This window comes from Scyliorhinus torazame, chromosome 1, assembly GCF_047496885.1.
Source record: "Scyliorhinus torazame isolate Kashiwa2021f chromosome 1, sScyTor2.1, whole genome shotgun sequence".
In the NCBI taxonomy this organism is placed as follows: domain Eukaryota; kingdom Metazoa; phylum Chordata; class Chondrichthyes; order Carcharhiniformes; family Scyliorhinidae; genus Scyliorhinus; species Scyliorhinus torazame.
The window spans coordinates 137,610,702-137,627,926 of NC_092707.1; the positions used below are offsets into that span (position 1 = coordinate 137,610,702).

General features: G+C 41.4%; 1 protein-coding gene across 1 annotated transcript in view; it reads left to right on the plus strand.

Moving 5' to 3' along the window:
- The window catches only part of rlf (RLF zinc finger), a 134,383-nt gene that overhangs the window by 87,421 nt on the left and 29,737 nt on the right, over positions 1-17,225 (plus strand). The window contains exons 2-4 of the mRNA XM_072500896.1: positions 7,840-7,994; positions 8,590-8,671; positions 13,105-13,243. Of these exons, the coding sequence (XP_072356997.1) occupies positions 7,840-7,994; positions 8,590-8,671; positions 13,105-13,243 (376 nt within the window). The remainder of the gene's footprint in view (positions 1-7,839; positions 7,995-8,589; positions 8,672-13,104; positions 13,244-17,225) is intronic.

Below are 17,225 nucleotides of genomic sequence, written 5' to 3' on the forward strand. Positions count from 1 at the left end.
CCCAGAGGAAACCCACGTAGATACGGGGAGAACATGAAAAATCCACAGAGCAGTCACCCAAGATCGGAATTGAACCAAGATCCCTGGTGCTGAGAGGCAAGAGAGAACCACTGTGCTGCAATTACATGTCTGCAGTGGTTCAAGAAGGCAACACACCACTGCCTCAAGGGCAATAACCGCTGGCCTAGAATCTATAGAATCCCTATATTGCAGAAGAAGGTCATTTGGCCCATCGAGTCTGCACCAATCCTACCTCTCCCTGCCCTATTCCTGGAACCTCGCCTAACCTTCGAACACAAAGGGGCAATTTAGCATGGCCAATCCGCCTAACCACATATTTGGACTGTGGGAGGAAACCAGAGCACCCAGCGGAAACCCAGGAAGACACTGCAGAACATGCAAACTTCACACGCTGGAATCAAACCCCCGTTCCCTGACGCTGAGAGGCAGCAGTGTTGACCATGTTCTACCATGCCGCCACAAAGTAGCGTGAAAATTGCCTTCAATTGGACAAGCTGGAAGGACAGCGTTTGTCAAATTTAAAATAGCCGACTGTGGAGTCCCTAGATGAACCCTGCAGAACCCAGTGTAGGGTATGCTAGTCTAACTGTACACCAATAAGTTTAATGTATTCACTCAGGGCTGTTATTGAACCCTGTTTTATTTTTACCTCCACATTTCTTTCAGAATTTAGTTAATCCTAGCTAAACTGCACTCTAGATGAACTGAGTGAGGTACTATATGGTTTTCCATTGAGCCAGCAGGATTACCATGGTAAAATGCTTCCTTTTCCAACCATGTTCAGACATTCCTGGAGATGCAGCTTAATTTACAAACTTGTTGAAGAGAAGCTGTCAGGCAAAATCAGACTATCTTTTTGGCTGCGATCACTTTCATGAACCATATTCACCCATTTGCAGTATGCAGTTGGTAAATATAATATCCATACCGTCACCAAAAGTTTAGTACAAGCTTTGTTGGGGGAAGAATTCTTGCAATGACTGGTATTTACAAATCACAAAACTGTTCCGGTCTCCCTTTGTTTTGCTTGGATTTAATATACATCTTCATTTATCTATATCTTGGATTCTCTCTCATCCCTCCACACTGATCAGTTGCCCACTTTTCCATGTCTGATTTGCTGAGCGTTTACAACATTTTCTGTGTTTAAATCTGATTTGGTACTCTCGACGCTTGTTGGTTAATTTGAAAATACTTTTGACCCTAGCCTATCCTGGTGCAGGTTCTCTTCAGTAGAAATAAACCACCCTTTCAGTTTCAAGATTTGGTAACATTACCCACGCCCTCAAACCCTGAACCAAGGGTATTGAGGCCAGTTTACAATGCGCCTTCCATTGCCCCAGTTAAAGTAGCTCACAATGAGGAATGCATCCCTCGAAGCTAGTCTTCCTAATTTGTGAATGTAGTTTATACCTTGCACTATAGTTGCTGTTCCATTGTTTCTTTTAACTCTTGAGGGATCAGTCTTTCTGAAGATTTACTTTTTGCATGTTGTACTGCATAGTCTGAACCAATTGGTGCCACTTCAGTGACTGGATCGTTTCAAGTTTGAATAATGTGAAACCAGGTGCCATCTTTTTATACAGACATGCAAAACAAAGATGTGGTAAGTTTGAAGTTGCTGAGTCATTCAGTATAGGTTTCAATTCATTTAAGGCCATGTTACACTGTAGAGCTTGCATGTGTTGGTGGTGGATTACCAGAGTGGTCTCGGAAGGAACAAGGCAGCAATTGGGCTACTTTTTAAAATTTAGAGTCAGGCAAGATCCTCTTTCAGGCTTGTCTTTGGTGTTTATCTGCATCCTGATTTTATTGGAATAGCAACATCAGAGATCAGATCATCCAATTTATGTAAAGTGCCTGAAACCTCACGAATAAGTTGCATCATTGCCATTATAGCCAATAACTTACTTAATGCTACAAAAAACATTTAAAACATTTGGCTTTCCAATTCTTAATCAGAGGCAGTCAATTTGATTTTATCATGCATTGTCACCTCTGGCCTATTTGTATCTTGGATAAGCAGCTCTGTGGCAATTAACTAACTGTTTTGCGTTTTAAAAAGTGCTACATGTTTTCTCCGTGTGGGCCAATGGCTTGATTTAGTGATCTGTGTGTGGTTTATGAAAAGGCAAGCAAATTGGTATAGTTGGGGGTAATTGTGGGTATTTCCTTCATTAAAATGTTTTTCTCTTAAAGCCAAACTATATTTTTGGCTGATCTAAGACATTAACTCTTTCTATCAGATCTACTGAGAATTTCTAGTTTTTTTTCCTGTTTTTATTTCGCATTTTGGTTGCATTTTATTCATAAGAGCTTTGAAAATGGCAAAATCTTCTCCTGTGTTGCGTGATTTTTAAAATATATATATATTTTATTCAAGATTTTTTGGCCAAACATAACAGTACGTAGTGTTTCATTTAAACAACAATAAAGCAATATAAATAACAGTGGCCAGTTTTAAACAAATAAATAATATATGAACAGAAACAAAAACCAAACTAAATGGCAACAGCCTTGTCAAAAATAAATACTCTCCAAAGATACAATCTAACAGTCCAATATACATTACCTAAAACAAGTGCCTATACGTATACAATAACATCCCTGAGAGTCCGTCCGATTACTCCCCCCCCCCCCCCCCCCCCCCCTCCTCCCCGGGTTGCTGCTGTTGTCTTCTTCTTTTCCATTCCCTCTATCTTTCTGTGAGGTAGTCGACGAACGGTTGCCACCGCCTGGTGAACCCTTGAGCCGAACCCCTTTAGTACAAACTTAATCCATTCTAACTTTATAAACCCTGCCATGTCGTTTAACCAGGTCTCCACACCCGGGGGTTTGGCTTCCTTCCACATTAACAATATCCTGCGCCGGGCTACTAGGGACGCAAAGGCCAAAACATCAGCCTCTCTCGCCTCCTGCACTCCCGGCTCCTCTGCAACCCCAAATATAGCCAACCCCCAGCTTGGTTCGACCTGGACCCCCACCACCTTCGAAAGCACCTTTGCCACCCCCACCCAAAACCCCTGTAGTGCCGGGCATGACCAGAACATGTGGGTGTGATTCGCTGGGCTTCTCGAGCATCTCGCACACCTATCCTCTATCCCAAAAAATGTACTAAGCCGTGCTCCAGTCATATGCGCCCTGTGTAGCACCTTAAATTGTATCAGGCTTAGCCTGGCACACGAGGACGATGAGTTTACCCTACGTAGGGCATCAGCCCACAGCCCCCCCTCAATCTCCTCCCCCAGCTCTTCCCATTTCCCTTTCAGCTCATCTACCATGATCTCCCCCTCATCCCTCATTTCCCTATATGTCCGACACCTTACCATCCCCCACCCATGTCTCTGAGATCACTCTATCCTGCACCTCCTGCGTCGGGAGCTGCGGGAATTCCCTCACCTGTTGCCTCGCAAAAGCCCTCAGTTGCATATACCGAAATGCATTCCCTTGGGGCAAGTGTTGCGTGATTTTAAACACCGATTGAAAATAAATTTAATCATAAACTAAGTTCCACATACTGCTGTAAACTTTCATTGTAAAATACATTCTGAATTCATTTAATCATGGATAGTGTGAATCCGTTTCAGGCTGATATTTGTAGAATTACAGAATGGATACAGCACAGAAGAGGTCATTCGGCCCATCATGAACAATTCAACTAGTCCCACTTCCCTGCCTTTCCTTGTAGCTCTAAAATGGCTTCACATATTTATCTAATTCCTATTTTAAAGCCACAATTGATCTGCTTCCACCATTCTCTGGCAGCACATTCCAGGTCCTGACCCACTGGCTGGATTTAAAGACGTTTTTCCTCGTGTCGCCCTTGATCCTTTTGCCACTCAGCTTAAATTGATACTCTCTGCCAGTGGGGATAGCTTTTCACTATTTACTCCATCCAGACCCATCATGACTTTTGAATACCTCTATCAAATATCCCCTCAACCTTCTCATCATTGTTAATAGCTCCCTTTTCTCCAACTATTCACTTGGTGAATCAAAGCTATGGTGAAAGAAGATAGGCTTGTATTGGGACTCTTATTTTACCTCGATAGTCCGGTTGATTGGAGGTGTCAAAAATCTGGCTTTATTGTTAATTATTAACTTGAATACACTTCAATGAGAACTGCATCAAAACTTAGAAATGAAATATCAAACAATACATAATGTCGAACACATGGCAAAAAGCATAAAACAAAAAGAAATCACTTTAACACAAACAAAGAGATAGATGATTCAAGAATTCAGCAACAAAGACCTCAACCACGAGGTCCTACTTTTAAGGGAATTCTATCTCTGGTTTAACCCCTCATTTACTCTCAATGGTTTCTAATTCTCAGCTGAGACCCACTGGTTTGTTCAAATGAATGTCTGTTACTTGGAGGATGATTCGTTAAACATTGGGCATTACTTAAGATTGACTGGTTCCTATCAAAACTAGCTCAGCATCTGTGTGTGCAGTCTCAGGAAAATTACTGGATATGTTTCTCACGTTCCATGATACATAGTTCGGCCTGGAGACCTTGCTGCAACTGATTAGTTGATTAGACCAAGAACATTCTTGGTACTGAATACACTGGAATACAATGGCTAGTTCATTATGTGAAACAATGACTGGATTCCCACAGTCAAGTCACCTTTAATAATTTTTCCTCTCAGCTACATGCATTCAACTAGCACCTAAAACTATGAATAAATCAATACTCTTATCAACTTGTGATCTTCTGTTAACATTTCAATTTTTAAAAACTGAATATCTGTACTTTTAATGGAAGCTGCTTATATAACTGTCACACTAATTATGCTTCAATGTAGTATGGTTCATATAATTAAACTGCACATAAGTACATGAGATGCTTTCTATTTCCGGTTGAATTTGTTACACTTCAATGATCTTCATTAGGTTGTGCACCTCAGATAGTGTTGAGGTTTTGAAACAAAATGCCTTTCCGGAACTGTATTACTAAGAATGGACGTGGCTTGTTTGCATTCTAGATAACTTAAAGTTAATTTTTTAACCTTATTTAAGAAGGAAATCACTGAACATAACAAACAAAATGTCTCGTGGTTTTGGTCCGCTCTTTTCGAAGGAAGTATGGCTATGTGGTCTTGAATCAAATTTTAAACATGTTGCTCAGTATGCACAGAAGCACAATAATGCAACAAGGAAATGTTGTACCACAAATGAGTACTGAGTTCAGACTGTAATGACATAAGGAAAGTGTTGAGTCAACTCTGGTGCTTTCCTTTTATAAACTGAAAATAAACAGCCATGATAAGCATCAGTTGTATTCATTATTAATAACTAGCTGTGTGCATATTGGCAGGCTTACTAGTAGCAAAACAGTTTTAAAAAAAAGTGTTTCCTTAATTTACTGTGGAAGCCTATTTGTGTAGCTGTTTCATGTTATTTGTAGCAGTCTTTTACTGTTGAGTTGAAGGCTGCCTGACTAAATTTGGTCCCATCACATGTCCGTTCCATTGCCATGGCTGCCTATTTTCACCTCTGAAACAATGTTCAACTCTACCTGCCCCAGCTCATCTGCAGAAACTCTTGTTTCATGCATTGTTGCCTCTTGACTGACAGCTCCAACAAACTGTTTGTTGGTGGATCACGTCATACTTTCCATGAACTTGAAGTCACTGAAAACTCTGCCCGTGTGCTTGCTCAGTGACCTACTTTGGCTCTCTATCAAGCAATGTCTTGATTTTAAAATTTACATCCTTTTTAAATTCCTGTATAGTCTTGCCCACAATACCGTTAATCTCCTCCATCGCCAAAACTGACATGGATGTTTTAAATCCAATGCAGGCCTCTTGAGCATCCCCAATTTTAATCATCCAACCATAGGTCATGCTTTCAGTTGACCAGGCCCCAAGATCTGGTGTTTTCCTTCTCTCTGCTGCTCTTTCTTTCCTTCTTTAAAGCATTCCTTAAAACATCTGATCTAATACCTCCTTGTGTGGCGCTATTATAATTTTGTTTTATAATGCTCCTGTGAAGTCCCTTCGGATGTTTGATTATTTTAAAGGTGCTATATAAATAGAAGTTGACTCATGAAAATTGCAATGAACTAAGCTTGTGCTTAGATTGCAGTTTAAAGCTGAACTTTGGCAAATTCATTTGATTCTTTGCTTTTGGTCTTGATGGATCTGTACTTAATATATTTATGTGTCGCCGCACTATAAATTTGATCGACAGGACTTGAGACTGAGTTTCTTCGGGTAAAGTAAATTGTAGCTTTATTTGTGTCAGTTTTAAAGTCTACTGATCAAGTCAATTAAATGCGAGTAAAAATTTAGAAAGTTAGTTTGTCCAACGCAAATACAGATGGTCGAGTTGAATTCAAAATGTAATTCAGTTTGTGGTCATTTCTTTAGATCAAAATGCACAATACAAAACTGAAATGGAACAAAATGGCGGTTTGCAAAGCTAAAGCAAAAAGAATAGATTTCAAAGGTTAGGTTAAAGATGATTCCGGAATGGGAAAGAAGGTTCTCTCACGGTCTCTTAAGGAGATCATAATCTTTAAGGTTCTGTCCCCTTTCTGGCTGTGATTGGGTTTAAATAATTATAATTCATCTAATTCGACCAAAATGTCTGTCTATCAAGTTTTAAGAGATAATGTGGCATGAAAGAATTTCTGTATGTTTCCATAAAATGGTGTGATCAAAACACCTGTTTCCCACAATGTCTTCTAGAATTTTTGCCCAGTAGTGATAATAATGAGTTTATTCTGCAGTGTGGCCTTGCAGTGTATAGTCAGTTTTCAAACTGACTTCCTTATCTGATCTTTTCCCATGCTCTCAGCATTTTCTGCTGTCATGGTTAATATATGACTTTTAATAGTATAATGTCACTAAATCATTTCTTCCTTTAAACTTTATTACCTATAAGAAAAGTAGATTTCTATCAGATCTGTATGTGCCAGCGGTTATTTCGGACCCTTTTTGAAAGAGAGCTTGCAAGAGAAATAGCTGGGTGTTTTTTCATTCAATTTATTGCTGAAAGTTGAAAAAATTATTTGTAGTAGTCTTGAAACCTGTCAAATTGATTTCTTACATCGCTGGATGATACTATTTTGTATCATGACCCAAATGCACTGAACCAGGTTTGCACCTTGAACAGGCAGCAAAGACAATCGTTCATCAGGCTAGGCAACCACAAAAAAGTGAGCCTTTGCTGTCGTTAGCTGTTCTGCTAGGTACCTGGTCATCAACAGCACAGGATCTGTGAATTAATAGGGTCTTAAGGTAAAAAAAAACTTTAGATGCTGTTTGTCATTTGTTTCAGTTTTGGGATTTTCGGTGAACATAGAGATGCAGTTTCACTGACAAAATTGAGAACTGTTTTGAAAACCTAATATGACTAGGATGGAACGTTAAAATAATTCGAACTGGTAGCTTGCCCAACTAGAAAATCAGCTTCACTCTGTTATGGAAGAAAAAGATTCAGTCCTCTGGCATAGAATCCAGAGAAGACGGGTGAAATAATACTTGGAAACGAATGGAGATGCCAACCCTAAACCACTATTATCTTGTTTAAATTAACCCCTTGTATTGATGTCCTGAAACATCATGCCATCTTATTCCAGTTATGATTGTGTATCAGTTCTTGCCAGTGCTGCTTTGAATCTAGCCAATGGGAGGAACTAAAACATGTTGGCTGCCTAGGGATTTTCTAACTTGATGTGTAGATTAAAAGCACAGTTTAAAATGTTTCCATATCTGTGTTTGTAGATTGCAGAAATATGGCATCGTCTGGGCAGCTAATTTGACAACTGGGTTTTGTAATAACCAGTTACCTTTTTCTCACTGTAGATCTTGGTACAATATGGTGAGAAGTGCAGAACTTCTGAAGAACTCCTGCCTTTATTGGAGATCTATCGGATTTCTATCCAGAGCTACACAAGCGCAAGGCCTTACCTGACGACGGAGTGTGCTCATATTAATTTTGTACTTAATCGATTAGCAGTGTAAGTATTTTACAGAATTTTTCTCTGAAAATGGAGCTGTGTTTTCAGTATAGTAATTACGCTTGGGATAATTTATCCTTTACCACCTTGACTGAATAGCTAATTTTGTGGGCCATAATTAGTTTTGATGGCTTGCAGAAAGATTTGTGTTGGACAAGTATCATCAATAACACTGCTAAATGGATGTCGGGTGCTACATAGCATAGTTAGAGGAAATTAACTACCTATATTAATAAGTGAAATATCTAAAACCACCTAAATGCATTAGTAAGGTTTGTGATATTTTGGAAAGACAAACAGCATGCTGTCAGCGGTTCAGTTGCTTGATCATGCGTTATATCAAAATTGTTTTTTGGCCAGTTTGCTGTTCGAATACCTTGTGGCTCCTGATACTTTCCAGTTATATTGCAGAGTAAATTACACTTGTAAGCTTCTTAGTTATATTGGTAGCAAAATAAACATGCTTTCTTTTCAGAAGGGATTCAGAGATGTGTTTTGGTTTCTTTCAACAGGTGTCACATCTTCAGTTCAAAAATTCTGAACCTGTATTAAGGAGCTATCTCACTCATGTTTTTAACCCTGTTTAAAATTTTAGGAGTTGTTTTGAACTACTATTATCACTATCTGAAAAAGAGGTCCCACAAGAAGTATGGCAGCAGCTGCAACAGACATTGCAGGTGAGTGATCAGTTGGAAATGGCAGAGTTTTTGTTAAAAATCTAATGTTTGGGATTTGCACTGGTTCTAATTGTGGCTCTAATTTCAGTAAGCTATGGAGTTTTCATCTATCGTTGATGTATGGATGCTCATTTTTAGAAGGAACTTTTCATTTTTAAGTGTGCTTAATGTCTTCTGAAGTTTATTAATTGAAATGGGGATTGAAAGACCAACAAGACTAAACAAGATAATAAAAGCAAAATAACGTGGGTACTGGAAATTTGAAGTAAAAGGATTGCTGGAAATATTCAGCAAGTCTGGCAGCAGCAATGGAGAGAGAAACAGTGTTAATGTTTCAAGTCCAATATGACATCTTCTGAACATTCATATTGGATACAATGTTTACTGTTTTTGTTTGGACTAAACAAGCCGCTTGCCTTGTTTTTGGAGCTTTGGTGCAGGCATTTGCCGTGTGCCAAATGCAACAACGCTACACACACCCAATGAGCTGAATTAACCAGCCATATTACCTTGCTGGTGTCAATTAAAGAAAAATTCTTGGACCGGACACGGCCTGCTTTTTGAGTAGGAGCCATGGGCTATGATCTTCATTCTCCTGAACAGGCAGATAGGATCTTCGTCTAGCTACTGATCTGAAGGGTAGCAACTCCAATGATTGTAGCACTATTAGCAGGACTGTTCGGTCTCGCCAGCTTAGGTCATGTACTCCGAATAGAATAGAAGAAGACATAGGAGCGGAATTAGGCCACTCGGCCCATCGAGTCTGCTCCGTCATTCAATCATGGCTGATATTTTTCTCATTCTCCAGTCTCCCTCCCCATAACCCCTGATTCCCTTATTAATCAAGAACCTATCTCTGTCTTAAAGACACTCGGTGATTTGGCCTCCACATCCTTCTGCGGCAAAGAGTTCCACAGATTCACAACCCTCTGGCTGAAGAAATTCCACCTCATCTCTGTTTTGAAGGATCATTCCTTTATTTTGAGATTGTGTCCTCTGGTTCTAGTTTTTCCAACAAGTGGAAGCATCCTCTCCATGCCCACTCTATCCAGGCAGCACAGTACCCTGTAAGTTCAATAAGATCCCCCCACATCCTTCTAAATTCAACGAGTACAGACCCAGAGTCCTCAACTGTTCCTCATACGACTAGCTCTTCATTCCAGTAATCATTCTTGTGAACCTCCTCTGGACCCTTTCCAAGGCCAGCACATCTTTCTTTAGATACGGGGCCCAGAACTGCTCACAATACTCCAAATGGGCTCTCACCAGAGCCTTATCCAGCCTCCGAATTACATTCCTGCTCTTGTATTCTAGCCCTTGACATGAATGCTAACATTGTATTTGCCTTCCTAACTGCTGACTGAACCTGCACTTTAACCTTAAGAGAATCTTGAACAAGGACCCCCAAGTCCCTTTGTGCTTCTGATTTCCTAAGCCTTTCCCCATTTAGAAAATAGTCTGTGCCTCCACTCCTCCTTCCAAAGTGCATAACCTCACACTTTTCCACATTGTATTCCATCTGCCACTCCTTTGCCCACTCTCCTAACCTGTCCAAGTCCTTCTGCAGCCCCCCTGTTTCCTCAATACTACATGTCCCTCTACAGATCTTTGTATAATCTGCAAATTTAGCAACAGTGCCTCCAGTTCCTCCTTCCAGATCACTGAAGAAAGCTTGAACCCATAAGCTTCTGGCTTTTGCATATACTACCATATTGAGGCTGGAGTTCTGCAAATGTTAATGTGGAGCTTTTCCTTACAAAACCTTATTCATGAACTGATGAATTTTGCCCAGAGGGACATGGTTGAGTTGCTTTTCGGCTTATCTGTTAAGCACTTTGCATACAGACTAAAAACAATAAAATTGGGGGTTGGAGTACGGAAATATTTTTCCATTTATTTGTTTTGACAAATGTTGTACTGTCTCATTCGTGCATCTGTTAATTCAGCAGATAGTAGCTATTATGCATAACTTGGCTAGGCGATGCAGAACAATTTCCCCAGGTTTGATCCCCCAACTATGATTTTGACCAACGCAGCAGTCATAGAACTGCAGTTGGATTTGATATCCCACTCTTGATTGCAACTCAGAAACTCAGCTGGAAGTACAAATGTAAGGAGAGGACCTGGCTCATTTGTGGTGCTTCCTAATGTCAAATAACTTATTGGCACTGTGCTACTAAAAGTCGCACACCAATAATCGGTGACAAAGCAGTCGGAAATCAATACATATGAAACTCTATACAGCATCTGCAGGGAGAGAGACAAATATTGGCAGAAACTGACAGGAAAAGAGTGAGGAAATACTTTCCCAGAAATACTGTGTACCACAAAATATCATAGCTAAGCAGACTGATCCTTTATATAGCATGCCTCCACTGTTACTGAAATTGTGCATGTTTTGTTTTAAGATTGAGAGGTGATGATTCTCAAAGCTTTTACTCCGCTGAGTGGTTTTCAGACATGCCCCAGATCATTCTTTTCATTTGTGGCCCAGAACTTGTGTAATAAATGGAAAAATTGTTTCCACTTGAGAATATATTTGTAATGAGTAAAAGTTGTTCTGGGACATGCATCGTTTTTGGAAATATTTTGGACCAGATGGCAGATGTGTTTGCGGACATCTTTAACCTGTCCCTACTCCGCTCCGAGGTCCCCCCCGCCTGCTTCAAGAAGACCATCATCATACCAGTGCCAAAGAAGAACCAGGCAACGTGCTTCAGTGACTGCCGTCCCTGACATCAATCGTAATGAAGTGCTTCGAGAGGTTGGTCATGATGCGCATCAACTCCATACTACCAGGATGCCTAGCTCCACTGCAATTCATATACTGCCGCAACCAGCCCACAGCAAACGTCATCTCCCTGGCATGCACTCATCCCGAGAGCATCTCGACAACAAGGACTCCGACATCACACTCCGTTTATTGACTATACCTACGCCTTCAACACCATAATCCCAGCCAAGCTCAAAGCAAAGTTCCAAAACCTAGGACTTGACTTGGCTCCTCACTCTGCAACTGGATCCTCGACTTTCTGACCCACAGACCACAATCAGTAAGAATAAACAACACCACCTCCTCCACAATAGTCCTCAATACCGGGGCCCCACAAGACAGCGTACTTAGCCCCTACCATACTCCCTGTACACACATGACTGCGTGGCAAAATTTGGTTCCAACTCCATCTGCAAGTTTGCTGACGACACGACCATAGTGGATCGGATCTCGAATAACGACGAGTCAGAATACAGGAAGGAGATAGAGAACCTAGTGGAGTGGTGCAACGACAACAATCTATCCCTTAATGTCAGCAAAACGAAAGAGCTGGGTCATTGACTTCAGGAAGCAAAGTAATGTACACAACTCTGTCTGCATCAACAGAGCTGAGGTCGAGATGGTCAAATTCCTAGGAGTGCACATCGCAAAAAATATGCCCTGGTCCACCAACGTCAACAATACCACCAAGAAAGCACAACAGCACCTATACTTTCTCAGGAAACTAAGGATATTCGGCATGTCCACACTGACTCTTACCAACTTTTACAGATGCTTTATAGAAAGCATCCTATCTGGCTACATCACAACCTGGTATGGCAACTGCTCGGCCCAAGACCGTAAGAAACCACAGAATCGTAAACACAGCCCAGCGCATCACACAAACCTGCCTCCCATCCATTGACTCTATCGACACCTCCCGCTGCCTTGGGAAAGCGGGCAGCATAATCAAAGACCCCTCCCACCCGGCTTACTCGCTCTTCCAACCTCTTCCGTCGGACAGGAGATACAAAATTTGATTTGATTTATTATTGTCACATGTATTAGTATACAGTGAAAAGTATTGTTTCTTGAATGCAATGCAGACAACGCATACCGTACATAGGGAAGGAAGGAGAGACTACAGAATGTAATGTTACAGTCATAGGGTGTAGAGAAAAGATCAACTGATGGCAGTAGGGAAGAAGCTGTTCTTGAATCAGTTGGTACGTGACCACAAACACCTGACCTTCAAAAGTCTGAGAACACGCACAAACAGATTCAAAAATTGCTTCCCCGCTGTTACCAAACTCCTAAAAGACCCTCTTATAGACTGACCTGATTAATACTACACTTCTGTATGCTTCGTCTGATGCCGGTGTCTATATATTTACATTGTGGACCTTTGTGTTGCCCTTTTATGTATTTTCTTTTTATTTTATTTTATTTTCATGTACTAAATGATCTGTTTCAGTTGCTCGCAGAAAAATACTTTTCACTGTACCTTGGTACATGTGACCAACAAATCCAAATGTTCACCGTTCGGATTGACCCTTGCAGCCTGGTTGTAATTCACTCATGAATAAATTTACAAGGGGCCTTGCTGACACAGTAACACCAAGCTTGCACCTATTCAGCATCTTGTATCTGTACTCTTAAATTGTCACTGTCTTTTTGACAGGATTCTCATAATGCATTGCTGGAATTTGGACATAATGAACTGCAGGCACTTGTTGCTATCACTAGAGAGGGTGGTGCTTGGAAAAACCCAGTCCTACAATGCATTCTTTCCAAGCAACCGACAGAGACACAAGAAGAAGGTAAGCAATAATTTATCTTCACAGTGATTTCCTTTACACGACAATCCTTTTAAATCATTCTGCATGCAGGTTGAAACTGCACGAGAAATATGGGAATGGTTTATAGGCCCCAACAGTAGCCACACTAAGACGGTATACAGGAAGAAATAATGGGAACTTGTGAGAAAGTTACAGTGGTGATATTAATCTACATATAAATTGGACAAATCAGATTGGCAAAGGGTAACCTGGATAATGAATTCATAATTTTTTCGGGGCAGTTTATAAGAACAGCATATTTTCGCACCAACTAGAGTCCAGGCTGTACCGGATCCCGTAATGTGCAAGGAGATGGGATTAATTTATGACTTCATTATGAAGGCACCCCTAGGTAGCAATGATCCAATATGATTGCATTTCACATTCAGTTTGAGGGAGAGGGGAGTGGATCAAAGCCTAGTGTTTTAAGCAAGGTATTAAGACAGCTGGGGGCAGCCCGGTGGCACAGTGGTTAGCACTGCTGCCTCACGGCGCCGAGGTCCCAGGTTCGATCCCGGCTCTGGGTCATTGTCCATGTGGAGTTTGCACATTCTCCCCGTGTTTGTGTGGGTTTCGCTCCCACAACCCAAAGATGTGCAGCGTAGGTGGATTGGACATGTTAAATTGCCCCTTAATTGGAAAAAATTAATTGGATGCTCTTTAAAAAAAAAAAAAAAAAAAAAAATTTTAAATGAAGACAGAGCTGGCTAATGTGAACTGGGAAATTAGGTTAAGAGATGGGTCAATAGAAATACAGTGGCTGCCATTTAAGGAGATAGTTCATAATACTCAAAGATGCATTCTAGTGAGAAGGAAAGATTCCAAGGTAAGGACACCATCTGTGGCTCCTTAAAAAAAGTTAAAGATAATATCAAGTTGAAAGAAAAAGCATGTAATCTTCAAAGATCAGGTCACAAGATTTGGACAGAATGTAAAGAATAGCAGAGAATGACTAAAAGATTAAGGAGGGAGAAAGCTAGCTTGAAATATAAAAATAAATATTCAGAGTTTCTGTAGGTATTTACAAAGGAAAAGAGTAAGTGAAGTGAGCAGTGGTCCTCTAGAGATTGTTGGAGTCCTTCCTGTTGATTTTCCTCTGTTCCCATTTATTTTGTTTTATTTTTTATTTTGAGTCCAAAATAATGCAACTTTAAGCAGTGGACCAAGCTGAGGCAACCTGCTAGTCAGGACAGTGTGTTCTAGGATTTATATTCGGAGAGGAAAAGCCACATAAGAAGGGAAGAGGAGGGAGGGGGGTAACCCCCCACCCTGAAAATAAAAGCAAGCATAGCTGAAGCCAACAACGGGGGGGGGGGGGGGGGGGGGGGAGAGGAGAGAGAGAGATAGGGGGAGTACGCAAAGGAGAGGGGGCAAGAGGGGAGAGGGACCAATTAAAAGAAAGACAAAATAAATCCCTCTATACAATAAAGTAAATTAATGCGGGTAAGAAAAATGTGGTGTATGTGTGTATACAATTTTTATAAATATGAGAAATGGCAAGATTTCCAAAAAACATTTTTAATATTTGGAGAGGAAAATACAGACTTATCGGAGCTGAGAGAATGTTTTGAACCAGCTTTGGAGAAAGTTGATTTGATTGGCTGACTGGCATCTTCTCTCTCTCTCTCGAACAAAATTAGACAGCCTTGCCAGAGACAGCCCCCTCAAGCTTAGAAGGAAGCGGCATTGAAGCGAAAGCTTGAACTTCTGAAAGGCTAACTGGAAACCATCGTCATGCATTGGAGATCTTTTATTTGTGCTAAATTGACAAACCTGGTGACTGCAGTTTATTGGGCTCAGCCAAGGTCCTCCGGTATTTTAAAATAACATCTAATTTCACATGTGTTGCGACTGACTCCCGATCAGGTGGGGCTGGAATTGACTGCGCATAGCCCAGGGGGTCATGCCACAAGTGAGAATGGAGAATTAATGGAAAATGATGAAATGGTGGATGAATCGAACAGAGATTTTAATCTGTCTTCACTGTAGAGGATAGTAATAAGATCCAGCAATAATTGTGAATCAGAAGGTGAAAGGAGGGAAAACGATTACGAATTTCGGAAAAGGGTATTTAGAAAATTATTAGAACTAAAGTTGCTAAGATCCAGATCCTGATGGACTTCAGTCTTAAAAGAAGTGGCTGCTGAGATAGTAAAGGGATTGGTTTTAATTTTCAAACATTCCCTGGATGCTGTAACGGTCCCATCAGATTAGAAAATAGCGATTGTGACTATTCAATAAAGGAAAGGGACAAAAAGCAGGGAGTTACAGGCCAGTTATCTTAACATCTGTCTTGTGGAAATTGCTGAAATATATATATATTTTTTAATAAATATATTTTATTAAAATTTTTCGATCAAACAAAAATTTCCCATTTTACAACTTTGTAATAATATATACATTGATCGTTTTTAAAAATAAATAATATGCTAACTTAACGGCAACTGCCAACAACAAAATAAGAAACAACAGAAATAGTAACTAAAATAGTAACTTCGTAACATCTAATATAAATAACTAATATATAAACACACACATAAAACCCCTGAGGACCCAAATGAGCCCCTCCCCCCTGGGTTGCTGCTGCTACCTTTCCTATTTTCCCTTATCGCTCTGCGAGATAGTCGAGGAACGGTTGCCACCGCCTGGTGAACCCTTGAGCCGAACCTCTTAGTGCGTACTTTATCCGCTCCAATTTTATGAACCCTGCCATGTCATTGATCCAGGCCTCCACACCCGGGGGCTTAGCTTCTTTCCACATAAGTAGAATCCTTCGCCGGGCTACTAGGGACGCAAAGGCCAAAACATCGGCCTCTCTCGCCTCCTGCACTCCCAGCTCATCTGCAACCCCAAATATAGCCAACCCCCAGCCTGGTTCGACCCGGACCCCCACCACCTTTGAAATCACTTTTGCCACACCCACCCAGAACCCATGCAATACCGGACAGGACCAAAACATGTGGGTGTAGTTCGCCGGGCTTCCCGCGCATCTCCCGCACCTATCCTCCACTCCAAAAAATCTACTCAGCCTTGCTCCAGTCATATGCGCCCTGTGTAGAACCTTGAATTGTATCAGGTTGAGCCTGGCACACGAGGACGAAGAGTTAACCCTACTTAGGGCATCTGCCCACAGCCCCTCCTCAATCTCTTCCCCCAGCTCCTCCTCCCATTTTCCCTTCAGCTCCTCTACCATAGTCTCCCCCTCATCTCTCATTTCCCTATATATATATCTGACACCCTACCATCACCCACCCATGCCCCCGAAATCACACTGTCCTGGATCTCTTGCGCCGGGAGCTGCGGAAATTCCCTCACCTGTTGCCTCACAAATGCCCTCACTTGCATATAGCGAAATGCATTCCCAGGTGGCAACCCATATTTTTCTGTCAGTGCTCCCAGACTCGCGAACGTCCCGTCTAAGAACAAGTCCTTCAATTTCGCAATTCCTTCTCGCTGCCAAGATTTAAATCCCCCATCTATCCTTCCCGAGACGAACCTATGGTTGTTCCTTATCGGGGACCACACTGAGGCACCCGTCACTCCCTTATGTCGTCTCCACTGCCCCCAAATTTTCAGAGTTGCCACCGTCACTGTGTTTGTTGTGTATTTTTTCGGGGAGAATGGTAACGGCGCTGTCGCCAGTGCTTTTAGACTAGTTCCCCTACAGGACGCCATCTCCAGTCTTTTCCACGCCGCTCCTTCCCCTTCCCTCATCCACTTACATATCATTGACACGTTGGCGGCCCAATAATAATCACTTAGACTCGGCAGTGCCAGTCCCCCTCTGTCCCTACTGCGCTGCAGGAACCCCCTCTTTACTCTTGGGGTCTTTCCAGCCCACACAAAGCTCATAATACTCTTGTCCACCTTCTTAAAAAAGGCCTTTGTAATCAGTACAGGGAGGCACTGGAACACAAAAAGAAACCTCGGAAGGACCACCATTTTAACCGCCTGCACCCTGCCC